The sequence below is a fragment of the Cuculus canorus genome, chromosome 19, assembly GCF_017976375.1.
Source record: "Cuculus canorus isolate bCucCan1 chromosome 19, bCucCan1.pri, whole genome shotgun sequence".
Taxonomy (NCBI): Eukaryota; Metazoa; Chordata; class Aves; order Cuculiformes; family Cuculidae; genus Cuculus; species Cuculus canorus.
Genome location: NC_071419.1, coordinates 8,965,535 through 8,986,329, shown reverse-complemented (window position 1 = coordinate 8,986,329; position 20,795 = coordinate 8,965,535). Strand labels below are relative to the sequence as shown.

Genomic DNA, 20,795 nt, shown 5'->3' with positions numbered 1-20,795 from the left:
TGTTTAAAATGTTCTTAATTATGTCTGATAAATAACTCATGGCTATGGAACCTTTTACTAAATTGAAATAAATTGTGAAAACATCAAATTATTCAGTTTTCAGAAGTTCTGGCAATTATTTCACGTGTCCCTCCTCCAATGGCTTTGCCCTTATTAGTTGTCATAGAAGAAGCAATAAATTCTTTTATTATGACATCCTAAGTCCCATTTGAAATTAGTTTCATTGTGCTGGAGACAAAACGGAAAAGTGACACTCCCTTAGCCGGAGGACTCTTAGTCTAAAGCCAAAAGTAAGTGAAGGATTGGGAAAGTAAGAAGAGCATACAAGCAAAAGAAGGTCATAAAGAACTGGTATGACTTTGCAAGTTCTAGGGAGTCTGGGTTTCTTATCCCTTATCGTATTCTTTTTCCTTTCTCTTAAGAATAAAACAAGTGTTGCTGAAGGGATTGTGTTCAATCCATCTTTTCATCAGGAGTTTGATGTCTGTAGTAGTAAAAGTTTGAGAAAAGAATGCTGTACATGGCATATGGATTCAGTAATGACCTTTGCCTTAAACCAGAAAATGTAAGGAACTGGAATAGTAGACTGTTTGAGTTCAGCAGCTTTCGTACTGGCGTGTTCGGTGGTGTCCCTATTGTCACTGGTTTTTTTCTTTCTCTGCCCTCCTTTGGCTCCCTGTAAATCTTGAATTGATGGCAGCTGTTTGAGCCAAACTCAAGACATGTTGCATCACATCAGGGTTTAAAATGCTCAAAGGCAAGGGAAGATTGCTACTATTCTGTCATATTCCTCCAGCGGCTCCATCTGTTCAGTCGAGGTCAATCACTAGCATCATGCAGCCCTTCAGAGAGAGAGAGGAAGATGTTCTTTGATGCTGGCTAGGAAACTGAATTTCCATTCCACAATAATTTATTAGTTCTTTGGGGGAATATTTCCAGCCCCAGTAGGTACAAAAAGCCAAAAAACTTGACCCTTAAAGACTGTATAGTGGTCTTCCCCAGAGCTGGAGACCCCAGGAGTCTGTTCCAGGACTTCTGGCCAACAACAGGGATCTTGAATGACTTAAGAAACAGGTGGGACAGCTATTGCATGTGCAGCTGTCCTGTGGTCCACAGGCATGGAGAACTCAGCCACCAGGTGGCAAAGGAGGCAGGAGGCGGTGAGGAGCACGGCTGGGATAGGTTGACCTTCTACGCTTGCAGTCAAAACAGCCAAGAGAGTCTCTGGAGTTCTTGTGGCCGCGTTGAAGACCTACACCTTCTCAGAGAGATTTGTAGGGACTTGCCCATTTCTGCATCAGTTTTTCTGCTCTCATCATGTTGGTGTTTCTTGGCAGGCAGAAACTCTGATAAAATGTCTGATGGGCACTAATGGTCTTACTACAATAAGTTGAGATTTTTATAACTTATTTTGTTATTACTGGTTTGGAAGAGGGACTTGTCTTGCCAGCTGTCTTCTCAATCATTGCAGTATTATTCATCCACCATCACTGGACAATACTTTCATTTGAGATTCATAAAAATGCAGACGTTTATGAGCTATCATACACCTGAAAATGAATGCTTTGTAAAAGTACTTAATATATAAAGAAAATTAAAAATTTGCTTAAAAAACAGACTCCAGAAGGTCATTAGTAGCTTTGGCTTGCCCATTCCAAATTTCTCAGGTAAATAACCATCCCAACAAATGTCATTTATTTTAGCAGATTGTTTTTTTCCTTCCCTGGTTCTCCTCCTCTCATTTCTCATGATCAGAAGTAGCAGTATAAACTAGAAGCTGGTCTCAAAAAGGTTTTGAACTGAGTGCGCCTTACAGATGAATAAACACATTACCTTCCGAACCCTGAGATCTCTTTTCCAAAGGAAACAGGAAAAGGGGGAGCTCAGAGTCCCTAGCAAAATACCAGTGTGCAGAAAAAAAGGCCCATTTCAATTTTTTTAACTTTCTCATCAGAAGACTTTTTTTCTTTTTTACAGAGGGAGGAGGAGGAGGAGAGAGAAAGGGTGTGAGGAGAGGGGGGGGAGGTGGGATGCTGGGAGAGGGGAGGAAAAATACAGTGAATGCTCCTGTAACCTTTGCTCTGTTGATACTAGACAAGACTTCACTGTTAATGAGTGATTGTTAACAGATGGCTGTTGAGCGACTTAGAAGCAGAAGATGTTATTTGGTTGTAGTGCGGGGAAGCTTAGGGTGCAGGGGTGAGGTAAGGAGATATTTAGTCTTTTCATGAGGACAGAACTGTCAGAGATTTATGGGTTTTGTTGAAGCTTTTGGAAGTGAAGGCTTGGGGGAAGGATTGTTTTCTGTGTGCAGATAGTAGAAAGCTGTTTGGTGCTGAAGGCTTTAATGATTGTTTTTTCAGTTGAGGGATGTCCTTGCAGCCCTTGGCCTTTGATATCTTGAAAGATGGAAATGTATGTCTGTAACTTGCCAGACCTCATGTCCCAAACTGAGAAGTAGTGGGCTCTTCCCACCACTTGGAGCTGTCTGAAGGCTCTATGAGAGAGCTTTAGGTGTGGAGCCACACTTTGTGAGAGAAATCATTAGTGTATGTTCTCCCCAGATGCATAAAATTGTTATGAATCATAGAATCATAGAATAGCTTGGGTTGGAAGGGATCTTAAATCCCATCCAGTTCCAACCCCATTGTTCTAACTCTTCCACTAGGTCATGTTACTCAAAGCCTCATCCAGCCTGGCCTTGAACACCTCCAGGGATGGGGCTTCCACTAAATGAAGTGTGTGTGTGTATGTGTGTCCAACCATTCCTGTTTCTTGCCCTTTCTTAGTGTGGTGTGTAACTTGTTCAGCACATCCAGCATACCAGTGTATGCTATTTCCATACTGGTTTTGATTTGGTATGAAATTGAAGGTAGGCTAAACACATCCCTTTCCCTCTCTGTGTGATTTGGTTGTTTGATCTTCAGTGTCTCTCAAACTGTGCAGTACTCAGCTCTTTCTCCTCTGGACTTGTAAGTTGTAGAGTTCAGGGATATCAGGTATGAGTGAAGTCAGCAAGGATTGCTTCTCTTCTTCTGTTCTTATTTTGAACCAGTTGTGTATGGCTTGAGTGAAGGTAGAAACCAAACGCATGGTACCACATTTTGCAAAAGGGTTTTGGTCTTTGGACAGGATAAGGGGAATCCCATTCATGCACGCCACTGGCAAACCTTGACCTTTAATAGCACTTCTTAACATGACCTCCCACAATCGTGCACTGGATGATTCAATGTCTTTCTTGTACAGTAGCTTTCTAACATATGTAGATGAGTGTGTGTATGTACGTATAGACAGATACATTTATATAACTGAAAGACTAATTTCTTTATTCTGTCATCCTTATTTATTCATATTTCTTTTTTGGGGGCACATAGGACTATATGACAAATGTTCTTACACCTCCCGTGACCGAGGATGGGTCCTGGGGATTAACACCGTCAGTGACCAGGGGAATAGAGACCCCCGTTATTTCTTCTCTCTGAAGACGGACCGTGCTCGCAAAATAACCACCATTGCAGCACATCGCAGCTACCTCCCCAACCAGTGGGTGCATCTTGCTGCCACATATGATGGGCACCTGATGAAACTCTATGTGAATGGTGCCCAGGTGGCCACAAGTGGAGAGCAAGTGGGCAGCATCTTCAGTCTTCTGACTTTGAAGTGCAAGGTGCTCATGGTTGGAGGAAATGCCCTGAACCAGAACTATCGGGGTTACGTAGAGCACTTCAGCCTCTGGAGGACAGCCCGGTCTCAGAAGGAGATCTTGTTGGACATGGGCCAGGCAATTCACAGACAAGACACGCCTCTACCTCAGCTAGTTCTTCAAGACAGTTTACTGAATGTGAAAAACACCTGGTCTCCCATGAAGGATGGCAGCAGTCCTCAGAGCAAGTTCACCTACCATCATGGCTATTTGCTGGATACCAGCCTAGACCCTCCTCTCTGCGGACAAACAGTCTGTGACAACACGGACGTAATCGCCAGCTACAACAAGCTCCCTCGCTTCCGCCGCAACAAAATCGTTCGCTACCGTGTGGTAAATCTCTATGATGACAAGCACCAGAACCCCACTGTCAGCCGGCAGCAGATTGAGTTCCAGCATCAGCATTTAAATGAGGCTTTCAGCCGCTACAACATCACCTGGGAGCTGGAGGTGCTGGAGGTGAAGAACTCTTCCCTTCGCCACCGACTCATCCTGGCCAACTGTGATATCAGCAAGATCGGGGATGAGAACTGTGATCCTGAGTGCAATCACACCTTGACCGGGTATGATGGTGGAGACTGCCGACACGTACGCCACACACTCTTCAACAAGAAGAAGCAGAACGGGGTGTGTGACATGGATTGTAATTACGAGAGATACAACTTTGATGGTGGGGAATGCTGCAACCCAGAGATAACTGAAGTCACCAAGACATGCTTCGACCCATATTCTCCTTACAGGTAGGCAATTCCTTAAACAAAAAAGCTCTTTATGATCATATTAATGAATGTTTGTCCAGGTATTGATCAGTCTGCTGGCTGCTGAACTCTTGTGTTATTGACATTATGGGTTCTGGAATTTTAAATTAATTTATTCTTTTCTTTGTATTTAGCTCACATTACAGTTCTCCAAAAGCAATCTCAGTAATGGTCTCAACAGCATCATAACGTTGAATTGGTATTCCCCATCTAGGCTAAACAGAGTTAGTGCTAAAGACCGAAGCAGCCGATTTTGGGAAACCCATTAGTTGTTGGTTATGAGCAGTATATTGTAGCGTTGCATAGTTTATTTTAACCACAGACTCTTAGGAGTGGGGATTGGGTGTCATAGAAAGCTCATATGTATTTGGAGAGGGAAGAGCCCCTCAGGCATGGAACAGAACATAAGTAGTCTTAGGTAGACTTCAATTCTGTAGGACTTCTTTGAAGGTAAGTCGGTTATTCTATACTCTTAAAGCTATGACTACAGCTTTCTGTAAGCACTGGGCAGCTGTGGGTTTTGAGGAGGGAAGTGGGTACCAGATTCCTTGAAGTGCTGTTACACACTATAAGTGGATAATTGAACTCATCTGTGCCCCTTTTACATACATATATGAAAATGGGGATGATGCTACTTCATTGCAAATGGCAAGACAGCTTTCTGTGGGTGGATGTGAGTTCATAAAATCCTGAGATCCTCAGCCAAAGGCTTCCTTCTGTTGTAGTTTGAAGATGATAACTTGCATTGTTGAGTACCACATACCTACAATTAGTCAAGCTTGATTTCGGTCATCTTCAGATGAGAGTATGTTTAAGTAAAAAGTGGGTTAGTAAGTCTAAGTAAAAAACATTGTCTCTGAGTGAGTTAGAAATTCTGAGTTACACAGAAGGTCAAGGTTAAAGTTGAAATTCTGTTGTCTGTATTCGATATTACAGGTTTTTTAGGGCAATTCATGGAGTCTTGGGGCAAAATCTCTAGATGGTCAGAATGCCCTATGTTGTCAACACTAAAGTTCAGGTTAAGAAGGAAAGTATGACCTGTTCTGGAGTCCCTTTCTTTATAGCAACCCAGGCTACATTTATAACTGCCTTAATATAGAGAAGGTTTTAAACAACATTATCAGCTCTACTGGAGCTTTAAATACACATAATTAAGCTGCAAAGAAATTCTTCCTTTCCAGGTTTGGATTTATTTTTTTTTTTTTAACTCCAGTGAGGTTCTTTCTTAAAAAATCCCTATAGCTCAGCTTGACTTCAGTCAGTTACCAGTGAACAAAGCTCAAATGAGGAAATACTTGAATACTAATGGTTGAAAATATCGAAAGGAAAAATACTATTCTTTAAATAGTGTTCAACTTATGAGGAACACAGCTAAGCAAATAATATCAAAGGCATAATGCAAATTGGATTGTTTTAACACTGTCGTTCTGAGAACTCGAGGTGTTAGTTATAACAGCTATGACAATTTTTAGAAAAATAGATTATTTTTAATCTGATGATACCCTTTTATCACATGTTCTGTGACCAGCATAATACCTATACAAAATGAAACAAGAAAGACCTTGTAATTTTTCATTGTCAGATCTATGACTGTGCCTTAATGTTATTCTGACATACAGAGGTGTTTCTATTTCAAATGAAGTCTTTTTACCACACAGAACATACTTTCCCAAGCAACGAAAATTTAAGTTCCACAATCCAGAACAGAGGATCATTGCTTTTCATACGCAGTTGCACATTCCTCTTGGAGACAACCACCTTGCTGATCTTGACTGGTGGTTTTGCATTTCATGGCATTGAGACCTTCCACATGTTCATTTGGGCTTGAGAAACACCTCTTCTTGACTGACACAATAAGGGAGGCCTGAAAGTCCTTTTCTACACTGTGAAGCCTGAGGAAATCCAGATATCCTCCAAGGATTGTTTAACAACAATTTAATTTCATTTATTTGTCTCTGCATAGACATTTTAATACAACATCTCTCATTGGCAATGAAACCAAGAAGGGCAGCAGAAGATATTCCATCTCTCTGGAGCCTTTATTTGGTGGCTGACGTGCTTAGGTTGACCTCATGCCCACCACTGTGATGGGTGTTTGCACTCAGTGTGGCAGAATACAGCCACATTTAGGCCTGTGGACTTAATCAGTGAGGTTTTTAAGGCTGAACATTCCTTTAAACATTTAGGCAAACAAATACAGGTTTAGTGCAGTGGCTCTGTCAGCAAAGCCTTCATTGACTAAAAGGGTGAAGTTTCAAACCTTATGTTTGGCTTTGATATTGCCCTCAGCATCATCCCATGAGAGAGATTTCCATGCCAATTAGTGAGTCAGTCAAAATCTGTGACTCAGTTGGCACCATCTGGGCCCATTTTGCATCACCAGCCCTTCTTGTCATCACTTTCATTGGCAAAGAGTCCTCAGTCCTCTCTAGTGGAGGCCTTGCACCACATCAATGAAGACATCTCCACAGCCACTGAGAGCTTGCATCCAATTCCAGGTATTTCCTCTGCCAACGTTTAGTCTAACAGTAGCAGAAAAATTGAAAAGAGCCGTCAGTCTGGTGAGGCATCAAGCAGAAAGGGGAAAGAAGATGAAATTATACCAATTAAAAGTTTCCTGAGATTCGTGCTTGTAAGAGGCTTCATAGCCTTCTTCAGTCCTAGGAGGCCTCAGTCTCTGCTGGGTTTTGTTGCTCCTACATCCATAGTGTCAGCAGTCGAAGCCAGCTCTTCACCATGTCAGAGTTTATTCCTGAAATACTCTTGTCCTTCGTAACCAACCAAAAAGTGCGAATGCTTGATTAATCCTGTTATAAACAGGAACCCTCCACAGTGTCTCTTCATCCCCAGAAGAAGATGTATCTCTTTCCAGTCACTTTCCCTCTTCTGTCTCAGTCCCAGCCTATGAAGCCTAGGACAGAGTTGCTATGAGTCTTGTTACAAAACATTCTGTGGATGCTTTTTGACTAAATACAACCACAGATGTGCTATAACCAGAACAATTTCAAGACACTTCTGATCTGCATTATATTATTTCTTCTGATCCTTTTGGTGCCTTAGACAAAGTGCTCAGGTACTTTGGTGTCCTTCAGTCACTATGATGACTCAAGAGCTGGTTCCACAGACAGAGCTGTTTTTCTTTTGGTATCCAATCTCTCTTTCTGGCTCCTCCCCAGATATATTTTCCTCCAAAGAGCTGAGATTCTGTGCCATAGTCAGGCAGAGGGGATATGAGTGCATAGAGATTTAAGCACAGTGACATATCCGTAAAGAAGTTTGCCAAGGGGACAGCACTGATGGATGAGGACTCTGATCTAAGAGATGCTCAGCAAAAATGATAAAGACTGTGGTACCAACTGGATCGTCTCTCCTTTTATTTAATACCGGAGGGTGAAAACCAAAGGGCTGGTTATCATTAACCACAGAGGCTTTATCCAAGAATACCTACCTCAATTCTTTTAGTTAATTTCATGAGTGGGACAAAAGGTATTAAGTCTCAGGACAAGGTCCTCAAATATTGTTCAGCTTTTCTTTATTTCTGCTGTTCTGGGAAATTAGAACATGCTAAGATCATACATCCTGGCCCAATACAAAAGGATGGAGCAAGGATAAAACACACTTGCCAGAAAGACACATTCCTTGTGTTGTTTGGGATATTGCTGGTTACAAAATAGGGAAGACTTGAAGCTCATGACACCTACCATGGCTCCTTTTCAGAAAATTTGGAATAAACAGCAAGGGATCATAGGAAATCATGTTCTGTAAGTGCCATTTGATGTGGCAAATTCTTGCACCATCCTATGGTTAACTGAGCCATTCCTTTCATGTAATATTAGGCTTGCACATCAAGCTTCACCACAGGATCGCATGGACAGATAAGAAAGCATTCCCCTTGGTGCCTTGTTAGGAAAATGCTGATGAAATTCCTGAAACACTAAAAGCTACTGGAGTCTCTTCAAACTCCCTCGATTCATACAATCCGCTGGATACTTGCTGGAAATCCCCTCAGAATAACTGACCCTGGGGACAGGCTTTCTCAACATCCACATGTGTGCCCTGAAGGATCCTACAATCCTTCTGATCTGCAGAAAAAAAGGGGCAAGGATGAGCTGTACGTGCTCCAGAGGTTATTTGGAGCACCTGCCTGCAGACTCAGGCTGACACCAAACCAAAGACCTCGAGTCCAGTGCCCTGCTGATCCCACCTTTTTGTACAGCCTTTTCCAACCCTTGCATTGTGCAGTTCAGCAAAGGTTAGCACTGTGTCACATCAGCTTGCTCGTGATTAAGGTCATTGACACATTCCAGTCATGCATAAATTAGACTCTGAATACACGTTTAAACAATTCATAGAGATTTCCATAGTGGTTTTTGTCAGCAATGGGTACGAAGAGCACATTGTGCTTCACCATGTGGATGGCAGCAGTAGCATGAAAACTAGGGATTCAGTGTTAAATGTGCAATTCTTTAATTACCATCCTTAGGACGGTTTAGGGGGTGGAGAGGTAACACTCTCAAGGAAAGAGTTGCTCTGTGTCGGGACTTGTCACCCAAAGGCCAAGTCCCAACAGGAAATCCTCTGTTCTCTCTGTTTATTCTGTCCTCTATTCCAGATGTCGGGGATGTTAATCAGCTGGGAGGAGTTGCATCTGTTCCCATGCTAGCAACTGACATTTATAAGTCTGGTATTGAATTCTGATATAGACAGGACTTCAGGACTAAAAACACTATTTCTATTTATACAATTGCACACTCTACAAACAGTAGGAGTTTGCTCAATTCAGCTTGACCCCCAGGCATCTTTTCCAAAAGTTTTATTCAAGAAACATTTTTTTTCTGAGACTCATAGGGTTCCTGGTTTCTTTTCTGGACATTATACATGTACTGAGATCACTGTCTGGTCAAACTGCAGGATGCTTGGAATGAAGACAGCCTGTAAAAATCCGTGGTGTAAACTATCAGAGATCATTAAGAATCCTTGTGGGAGACAATAGATTAAAGTATTATTACACCATCCAGTGCTAATGCAGACCTACTTTGCTCTGGCTCAGGAACCCCATATGGAAGATTTGCAAGCGCAGGTTTGGTGAGGGCTGAGTTTGCCCCTCGCTGGTTGGCCACACTGCATCCTCCATGCTCAGCTGCCCTGTGGGCATCGGTGTTCTCCTGCAATCCCTTACAGGCCGTGATTTAATTAAACAAGGAGGGGCTCATCCCCTCCTGTGTTCCAAAAAGTAGCAGTGCCTATAAACCGTTTTATTCTCTTTGCAGATCAATTCAAATTATACTGTCTTACTCACGGATCCACAGTTTGATCACGTCCAGTGTGGCTCTTTCCAGTTCTGAGGGGTCTTTGCATTAATCACTCTTATTTTCTCCCATAACCATTTGTGTACAATCTCTCTTCAGTAGCGAGTGTGAGGTGCCCTTTGATTTTTTAATTAGTTTCAGCTGAAACCTTCTGTAATTTCAGGAGGTTATGCCTTTCACCCAGAGAAAGGTGCAAAGCACAGACTCCTTCTGTGGCAGCCTTAACCAGGTGCAATATTTACGTTCTCATTTCCCATTCTATCTTTCAGACTTAGAATGATAGTTTGGGTTGGAAAGGACCGTAAAGATCATCCAGTTCCAACCCCCTTATGATGGGCAGGGACACCTCCCACTGGATCAGGCTGCCCGAGGCCCATCCAACCTCCAGGGATGGGGCAGCCACAGCTTCCCTGGGCAACCTGTGCCAGTGCCTCACCACTCTCGTAGTGAAGAAATTCCTCCTTATGTCTTGCTTAAATCTGCCCCTCTCCAGTTTATACCCATTGCCCCTCGTCCTATCACTACATGTCTTTGTAAACAGCCCCTCCCCAGCTTTCTTGTAGCCCCTTCAGGTACTCAAGGTCCCTATAAGGTCTCCTCAGAGCCTTCTCTTCTCCAGGCTGAACAACCCCAACTCTTTCAGCCTGTCCTTGTATGGGAGGTGCTTCAACCCTCGCATCATCTTTGTAGCCTCCTCTGGACCTGTTCCAACAGCTTCATCTCCTTCTTATGTTGAGGATTGCAGAACTGGACACAGTACTCCAGCTGAGGTCTCACAAGAGAGGAATAGACGGGCAGAATGCCTTCCCTCGGCCTGCTGGCCACGCTTCTTTTGATGCAGCCCACAATACTTCTTTTTTGATAGGAAATTATCTCTTAATTCCTGCAAGCAGTAGCAGTCCACTGGGGAAATACAGAGCAGCCACCTCCACCACGCTTCATTTACACCATCCATAAGCACAATGCGTTTGACTTTGCCTCCCACGTGGATTGCTGGACTTGGGCAAATAGTACTTTGGTAGAGGGGATTTTTATTCCTAACAATCCCTTCACTATCGCTGCCAGTGGAAACGTACAGAAATCTTTCAGAAGAAATGATGCTGACTTGTGCTATGTCCTGTGGGAGTTTGCTCTGTGCAGCCATGCTGCAAACTCTCAGCATTACTGGTGCCTTCACATAGTGGGTTCGCAGGGTTCAGGAGAAGGGGTGTGAAGGATAAGGTGAATTTTCTTTATGTAGTCCCATCTGAAAATGTCGATGTGAGCAGAAGCAGGAATATTGGCCTTGCAGCTCTGCCTTTGCCCAATATCTGTGAACTTAATGCCGGGAGAGAAAGACAACCACAAAGTTTGGTTACTTAGTAAACAGCAGTTTCTATAAGTTGTTTATATTTCTTCAATAGAACAATACCTTTACATCGCTTGCCTGCAGCCTCAGTAGATGTGATGGAAAGACTGGGAAAAGTGAAGAAGTTCTGAGCTGAAGAAATAGTTAATAGTGAGACAGTGCTATGTTTTTCAGAGCAATGATGTTCTTGCTGCAGCTGGGAGAGCTGAAGCTTGCACGTAAGGCAGGTTTCAGCAGTAGAGGGGATGTCTTTTCTTAAGCCAATTAATAGTGTTAGGGGAAAGAAGATAAGAATAATACAAAGAAGGTTTTATGAGCTTGAAAACTTGTCCTTTTCCCCCAAAACTAATCAGCTGATCCAGTAAAAAAAAAAATAAAAATATATATATTTATATATATATATAAGATTTCTCCCAAGAAATCATTGCTCGTCTGTTTTTCTTGTAGTCTTTCTTTTTTTAGTTTGTGGGCGTGTTGGGGGATTTCAGAGGTATGAGGAGTGCATGTCAGGGGATTTGGGTGCGTATGTTTAAATTTGATAGCTGGAACAGAGTGAGGAGGGGATTAACTAAATGGAAAGGTGATGGAAAAGGGGAAGGAAGGTCTTGGAAAAGACTGGAGGAGAACGGATGCAGAGGTAGATCTGTAGGCAATGGCATGAAACACAGTCTGTGTCTATTGGCCCTTGTTTGAACTTTTTTGGCACCAGTTCCTGATGTTTTAAGTCCCTGTCTGCCTCCTCCCTATTCTGTCTTCCTTCTTTCCTCAAGGCAGCTCATCCCTTCAGTATAGGCTCTCTCCTTTGCCCAGTTTGAGGCTAGGGGAAACCTAAGAAGTGAATGACTATATTTGTCATCTTTTAACTGCAGCAAGAAGAATCAATTGTCTTTCAAACACCATGGGATTAGGATGGTGTGGAGCTCACCTGTCCAGCGCTGAGATATGCTTGGGCAGAGCGAGTGACACGACCAATTTCAAAGAAAGCATAATATCTTCTCCTCTAGGTATATGAGACATCCATTGAAATCATCATATAGAGTCCTAGAACCTCCTCTGTGTGTGTATTGGAGAAAGGTGAAGAATATGGGGGATCAGAAGGGCTACAGAGAGTTCCTGGTAACAATTTCATTAGAGCTATCGGGAAATGCAATGATGCAGAGCCTCAAAACAGATCTTTTAGGATTACTGAGAAACCACTTCACTATTTGTAACATCTGCATAATAGCTATGTAGTAAAGAAGCATGATGCTGATAGCCATAGTTTTCATCCATTAGGGCCATGTTCATTGAGAAATAGGATAGATATATCCCCACTCCACAATCTTTAGACCAGGAATCCAAAACACTACTGTCAAAAGCAATTCTGTGTTTGCTTGATTGCAGCTCTGGCTGAAGCAGTTACAGGACCCACATGCAGTGCAGGAAGACCAGGAGTATTTGCTCTGCTGGAGTCAATCAAATCTTTCCTTCAGTTGTATTCTAAGTAGGTTTGCAATTTTGGAGTTTCTCAGGGTAACTCAACTGGAACTACCTAGTTTACACATAATTTCAGCACTCCAAATTAACATAAATTTGCAAAAAAAAAAAAATGTTTTCAGGTTCATTAATAATGAATGGTGGCTACAGCATCAGCATGATTGCTCTTCACCTCCAAAAGGATCAGGGTGAGGTGCAATGAGGAAACTTCTTAATGTAGTTAAAAGTTTTGGGTATGAAGCTCTAATAAACCTCTAAAAAGCCAGGATATTTGGAGTGAAGGCTGAAACTCCATACCTAGTGCACCCTACTGGGTCTTTGTATTTGAGAACACATTCTGTTTGTTCATTGAAATATATCCAGTATGGAGCTCTTTAGGGTGGAGTTTCACCTTTAACTCTAAATTTCCTGGCATATGTGAGTTTGAAGGGCACACTTAACTTTTCCCCAGTGCTGTTTTTCATTTTTAATTTCCTTTTTCTTTTAAAGAAGGGACCCTGCTAGAGGGACTCCTGCTAAAAAGGGACCCCACTGAATCCCAGATTAGAGTTTTTGGCCTAATTTGGTCTTTCTGGAATTCTTCAGGAGAACTAAGTTCAGCAAGTTCTTTCTACCATTATTTTAAAGACTCTTGTGGCCAATCCATCCCAGTGAAAAAGATCAATAAAATCTGCACCCTGCAGACCAATTATTTTAGAAGGTACCCAGATGTTGGAGTATTGTATAACAAACTGTGGAAACTTAGACTATCTCATATAAATTCTAGTTAAAGATCTGGTCATGGGCATTGATACGTGTGAGCTCTTTGTCGTGAAACATATTATTTCCATTAATTCAGTAATTGCAGAAGCAGTCCATGTTCACTATTTACACTTGTTGGGTTACATCAGTGCTGGTAGAATAGTGGAAACAGCAGTGGTTTGGAATGACAGCGGTGGCAATTACCTGCAATGCTTTTAAAAATAATTTTGGCCCTGGATGTTGAAAAGATGTGTCATCACTGGTTTGTGTGAGGGCAGCTTCAGCAGTGTTGAATTACAGGGCTTTGGAGAAGAAAATTCTTTCTGCTGCCTCAAAATGCATCTTTTGAGCTATATTGCCTGTAGATAATATGGAATAAATTTGCTTCTTCTCCTATAACCTTGTCATATCAATAAATGGAGGGCTTCAGTGAGAAGCTGTGGTAGTTATTTTCTCCAGCACAAGATTCTGTTGGTTTTTCAAATCATTCCCATCAGCTTTGCAAGGAGAATTCATCCTACTGAAGCATCCCTAGGGAAATTTGGAAAGTGCTGAAGTTACGTGGCATTGGCTGCGTAAGTGCCTGCAGCCTCAGACCAGGTGTGTTGTAAGTGCTGAGAGCCTGAGCCTGGTTTCTAGAGGACTAGAGGTTCCCTTGCCATTTCCCTGCCTACCCCCACGATGGCTGTGGTATTGTTCACTTTGCGTGGAAGTTCCTGAAGCTCAGCAATTCTTGAGTATTTTCAAGAACTTTGGTTCATGCCAATGGAAATGCCAGAATGCCTCTGCGATGGGGCTGGTACCCTGGAGTGCTGAGAACTCCCCTGTATCATAAAATAGTTTGGGTTGGAAGGGACCTTAAACCCCATCCGGTTCCAACCCCCTGCCATGAGCAGGGACACCTCCCACTGGATCAGGCTGCCCAAGGCCCATCCAACCTGGCCTTGAACACTCCAGGGATGGGACAGCCACAGCTTCCCTGGGCAACCTGGGCCAGTGCCTCACCACCCTCATCGTGGAGATGTTCCTCCCTATGTCCAGTCTAAATCTGCCCCTCTCCAGTTTATACCCATTGCCCCTCATCCCATCACCACAAGCCTTTGTAAACAGCCCCTCCCCAGCTTTCTTGTAGCTCTTTCAGGTACTGGAAGGTCGCTGTAAGGTCTCCTCGGAGCCTTCTCTTGTCCAGGATGAACAACCTCAACTCTTTCAGCCTGTCCTCATATGAGAGGTGCTCCAGCCCTCGGATCATCCGTGCGGCCCTCCATTTTGTCTCCTCTGCTGAATAAATCTCATTCTAACACATAAAAGTACTTGGTTTCTTCACTAGGAGACAATATTCCTCTGCTTTCACCCGTTCTGGTATGGCCCCATCCTTGTGTTGTATATCCAGCCTTGACTTTGTAATACGGATCACAGCTGCTTGGTTTGAATTTCCCCTGAGTTACCCAGGATGCTGCTGAAAGCACAAAAAGAGCAGAAATGCTTTAATCAGTTAAATCAATCAAACAAAAAAAAAAGAGTAGACTAGACCTTAAAATTTACCCCGCGACCTTTGATACTTGCTGCAATGACGTCTTTTTTTTTCTCTTTCTTTAAGTGCAAGAGTTTATTGGGACCTGGCAGAAGGGTGGAGCGAGGAAGACACAGGAGGGGGGGAACGTGGAGTTAAAAAAGGAAAAGAAAATGTCAGTGAGAAAATGGAAATACCCTGATGTTTCTCCAGCCTAGTGCTGGAGCCGGTCTCTCTCTCCCTCTGTTGCAGGGAAGGGGCTCCTTTTCCGTTGGTTTGACTATGGCCTTATTTAATCGGTTTGCTCTGACATGGAGCCAAGAAAGGGCTTTGCCGTGTGATGCGGGTCCTGCGTGTGTTCAGGCGCCCACAGCTGTTCCTTAGCAAGCGCTGGCTTTTGACTACTGAGGTATTTTTTTATAGCCACAGAGGGCAACTATTAATAGATGAGATTTTACCAAAACACAGGGCTACGCAGCGTGGTGTGGAGGGGGAGAGGGAAACCTGTGTGATTTATGTCAGGAAAATTCCATGTCGGAATTATACTGGAAGACACAGTAAAAATGAATATGCCAAGAAGGGGATTTAAGTCCATGCCAGAATTTCTCCTCCATTAAGGATCTGCCCTATCCTATGAAGTATGTGCTGAATTATTTCTTCAGTATTAAACAGCACAAATTATACAAAGGACGAAGATGACACAGAGACACAAACCACCAGCTTTTCTGAGATGTGAGTAGACTGTGAAAGAAATACTGAAAGGAAGCAGAGGCATTCCTGACCCTGAAGACATTTCAGTTTGATCAGACGTGGGATTAGGGGTAAAATGTGAAGAATTCCACATTGTGTGGCAGGAATGAGCTGATCAGGAGTTTGCCTCTTTGTTTATTGATTCATTTCTAATTTCCGTGATATGATGTAATGAGACTTGTGCCCTTGTCAGGATCGCAAATTATTTTCATATATCGAAGAAGACAGGTTAGGGAGCGTGGAGCAGAAAGGAATGAGGGTGTCAATTTAAGCTGCTTTTGCAGTCAGAGCTCAGACATTGATTTAATAACATAAAATCCAGATGATATCAATTAATAGACCCATCACTGTAATCATCTACACATTTTTGTGCACCTTCCAAAGGCACAAAAGGGAATTGTTCTCCCAAGGCCCACTAACTCTCAGTAGCATGTGGGTATCAAAATCCCTTTTACACTTCGGAAAGCTTTGCCTTAAGTTGTTTTGTATTTCATTGATTTATCTAATTTTTTTGTTTAATGAAAAATGAGACAGAGATAAATTGGTAAATACTCTAAGTAGATAAAGAAAAATGTTACACTCATTTGGTGAGCATGGGTAGACCTCAAAAAGGCCAGAGCTTAGTTTGCTTCATGTGAGCGTCAGAGTATATGGAAATGTTTCCAAACTCTCTCAGCTGCTTAGGATTGCAGAACTGCTTGAGAACAATTACAAAACAGCATTTTCCGGTGATCTTCTGGGTTCTATGAGATGGTGATGCTCTATTCCTGTCTTCAATCTCAGCAAATATAAATTGAGACAAACGGAGGCATGTCTGAGAAATACTAAGAGTTACACAAACTTACGCTGTTCAGAATACTTGAATATGTTTGGGTTTGGCATTTCTATCCACAAGTCTTTATCTTAACTTCATATTTGGCTTCCTTTCCGGTAAGGACTGATTCTAAGAATTGCTTATTCTTCTCAAAACCTGTGGTCTCAATGTTATTGCACAAGTGCCGAGGATAGGTGTTGGCTATTTGTAGTTGTTGCTCCGTTAGTTCCTTTGGGGAAGAGCTGTGCCATCTGCTCCCAGGTGTAGACATACAGCATAGGCATGATTTAGAGATTTAACTCTTAAACTCTTTATAAATCACAGAGAAAAGGTAGATTCTTCCACTAGGATTTGGAGCACCTACGTTAGAGGCTGAAAACAAGTATGTAAATGCCGTGTACAATTTACATCAGGCTTCCCCAACACTGCATTCCTTAACAGTCATTCAATCTTTTCTATTTTCACATAGATAATGTTGTTCCAAATGTATGCTATGCTTTCTGTCTGGACTAAGTTACATATCCTCAGCTCTTTGAAGTCCATAGAAAGATTGAACTCCCAAAGCCTTTGGTCTTTGGCTTGGATCCCTCCATCCAGAGCACGAGTGAGGTTGAGAGCCTTCCTGAGACCAAGGGCAATAGCTGAGAGGAAAGTTCCTACAGAACAGCACTACACTAGAGTAAGTAAAAACATTTTGTGTAAGGCTTGATGGCAGCAGTTCCCAGCATTATGAAAATTGCTTCCCTTTTGCCTCCAGCCTTTTTACCACGCTGTGTCAGTTCCAAAAAATAGAACTCACTCCCTAATTCTCCCTCATTTGATCGGTCATAATAAACTTTTAAACATAGAGTAAAATGCTTCCATCAGACACATCAGAATGTTTCTCCCAGTTTGCCTGAAGGAACCTGTGCAGTTTGATTCCCCTCCAGCACCTAGATGGATTCAGAAGAAGGCTAGAAGTTCCTGGCTTCCTCCTCATACACTCAGATTTCCTTTAATATTTGTACTTCTGGGGATAGATTTATTCAAGTCTCTTTGCTTTAAAATGTCTTGTTTTCTTTTAAAAAATGCAGGCTTAAGCAATTATCTATCCTCATCTTGATCAGACACAAAGTTTTTTATTCTTTTTTAATCTATCTAGGAACAATACCTGAAGGTTTTAATCTAGAAAACCATCAGAAGATAGCCCAAAAGGTGATTCCAGGATTATAGAATGTCCTGAGTTGGTAGGATCATCAAGTCCAGCTCCTGTCCCTGCATAGGACAACCCCAACATTCACACCCTGTGTCTGAGGGCATTGGCCAAATGCTTCTGGAATATTATCAGGCTTGGTGCCATGACTCTTTCCCTGGGGATCTGTTCCAGTGCTCTACCACCCTCTGGGTGAAAATCCTTTCCCTAATACCCCCTGGCACATCTTCCTCTCTTTCCATTGACAGGAGATGCCTTCTCTTCCCCCACAACTGAATAAGGGAGGATGTCAGGTTTTGCAAAGTTCTTGAGATGCACTTGAGCCGGCAGCAGAGGAGTTGTGGATGTGAGGGAATTAATAACAGCCTCCCTCTGGCTTTGACAAGGAGCTGCAAGACATATTTCATGTCAACATATGTTTTATAAATGTAGGTTTGTATAATTCAGGGTCTATTTGTGGGAAACAGTGGGCAAAAATGACAACCTGCAATTTCTGCTGTATCCTTTGCAAAGCTAGTTTTGTAGTTATCAAGATATTAAGTCCTGTAGTAGTTGTTAGTGACAGGTTACCAAGAAACTACTGCAGCAATCCAGAGTGAAAAGGGATGTGTGGTTGTGATAAGCAAATAGAGGGACAGAGGTGGCAAATGTATGGGGAAGTTAGACTGTACGGGCTGCCGACAGTGGTTGTACTCGTGGCAAAAATTGGTCAAGAAATATGCCAAGTAAAATTAGAGTTTTCATCCTCTCGTGTTAGTATCCAACAATGGAGAACAGATCTTTGCATTCTCGTATCCCTTTGCTAGAGGGCTGTGTTTGATTCAAGTGGATCCACAGACTTGTGGTGCCAAAAGCAGGCAATTTCTGCACTCGTGTCTGAAGGCCAAATGTATGGGTATGATTTCCTATCGTTTACTGTTACACGCTGAATCGGTATTGTATGTTTTATAAGCTGCCAGCCCAATTTAGTAGGGTCTTGGGAAATGTGTCCTCCAGGGAATGCTTATGATCAGCCTTATGCTTTGGACTGATAGTGCCTGTTTTCTGGTCCGTGTGTTAGCAGCTCCATATGTGAGGCAATCCAAATGTCCTTCCATCCACCTAATAACACAGGTATTTGATGCGTCTGCCCGTTGTTTGCTTCAGGTGTACAGGACCTTTTCTCTTTAATATATATCCTTTGGTTCAAGAAACGTCCATTCTCAGCAGGACATGCGGTTAATTATTTTACCTTCTACTTATGCAGGAGTTGCAGGTTATGCATAGGTGCAAAACACAGAAAGTCTGAAAGTTCCTGGGTGTTTGAAAAAGACACATTTACACCTTTTGTCCTGCTGTTTGTCTCTGACTCAAAAGAGAGAAACGAAGGACAGGATTTTGATGTTAGGGAGTTAATTACGTTAACAGTGTCTGTTACAGTCATTGCTGGCCCATTTGGTCTCCCAACAACAGTTGCTTGGCAAAGTCAAGATCTACTAAGTCTTCTCTCCTGCTTTTTCATTTCCTTTCTCTCCATCTCCTTAGTGAAGAGCAATAGAAATAATAAATAAATTGTTGGATTTAGAAGATACTCTGTCCACAATATTTTCTTTCTGCAACTCTGAGCTATTTTTGTTGCAGGTGTGTTGGTGTTTCTGCCAGATCACCTGGCAATTTACTGTGGATTCTGGGAACTTCAAAGCTAAATGTTCCTATGTGAAATTTCTGCTTCACCAACTGACATTTTCTGTTTCCTTGTAATCTCTTTGCTACTGAGAAAGAACAAGAGCAACCAGCTTTTGTTGATCTCATAATATGTAGTGCTTCTTTGAATCTGACTATTCAATTTTCTTTTTGTTTTACTTATTATGTGCAAGACTTCACTGTTGAATATACAGACTTACTGGTGTCCATCGATACCCCTTCAAAAAAAGCCAGAAAACAGAGAGTCAAACGTTAGTCCTTCACGGAGGGAGAAAAAAACAGTTCATGAACTTTGAAAATGTGAGGCTTTTAGTGCCGGGGTACAGGTTTTCTTTGTTTCCCAGGATCTTTCTGATCTCTCTTTGGTGTCTCCTGCTCTTCCCTGCATAAGAGGAAATTTCAACCAGCATCATTTGAATCCGGTTTTCATTTCTTTCTCAGAAAAGAGGAAAATTAGGATTACCCTAACCATAAGCCATGGATGATCTGCCCACTGCAGCAGGACCAACTTTATGCATGGCCCTGCCAGGAGGTTAAGAATCAGATTTGAAGTCCACAAGTTGTAAAAACAAAAACAGAAAAGAAGCGGCATCTCCAAAGCAAAAGTGCTGTTTTGCAAGATGCATATTTTGACTGATTATTTTGGCCCATCAACTCCAGAAGTATCTGTAATAAACATGCTACTTCCTTTGTGTTTATATATGATTTTATTTTATTTTTTTTTGCTGGTGTCAGCCTGATTCCAAGTCGCTCTTCATTCCAATAGCAATGTGTATCACACTTTATGGCATGAGGTTTATGTGCAGGGGGGATTAGTGTCAAAAAGTGAGATGAAAGCAGGGAAGAATTTGATCTTGTTCTGTTTTGGGTTTGGTTTTTTTTCCATCTTGCATTTTTTGCTGTGAGTTAATTAGCAAAGACGCAAATGTCCCAACTGTGTGGCCTCGCAGGGACGGTGCCATGTGTCACCATTCTGCTGGAGCTGTGACTAATAGCAATCTAGCTGTGAACACCCCAAGGCTACAGTGTTCCTCACCCTGACCTGTGTTCAGCTTCCTAAAATCCCAAATATTCCCATGGTAGTTGACCTACTAGGGCCTACCCAGGCAGGTCCTGACCCATCCTGCCTGCCTGCAAGGTCAGACGGCACAGATAGATGGAACCCAGCACTGAGCAGTATCCATACAGTAACCCTATGCTTTCCATGGACTATAAAGAGGGGCCACAAAGCGTTTCCCAATGCTCCAGTGTCAAACCTGGGTCACTCCAGCCATGGTTTCCAAGGGTCATACCAGCAGCAAATGTGACCTCAAGCCTGACCCCTCAGCCACTAGGATGGAGACAAGAAAGGCAGGCTGAGTTGAACATTAGGAGTGGAAATTATTAGAAGACTTTAATATAGAGAGTTGCTATGAGGCACTCCTATAATTACAGAAAATTTTGTGTCAAAGCCTTGTTTCCTCTTAATCAGACTAGAAGTTGGAGATCAACAGCTCTACCTACCTCCT

General features: G+C 42.4%; 1 protein-coding gene across 1 annotated transcript in view; it reads left to right on the top strand.

Moving 5' to 3' along the window:
* The window catches only part of PAPPA (pappalysin 1), a 183,923-nt gene that overhangs the window by 22,355 nt on the left and 140,773 nt on the right, over nt 1–20,795 (top strand). The window contains exon 2 of the mRNA XM_009569421.2: nt 3,375–4,443. Within this exon, the coding sequence (XP_009567716.2) occupies nt 3,375–4,443 (1,069 nt within the window). The remainder of the gene's footprint in view (nt 1–3,374; nt 4,444–20,795) is intronic.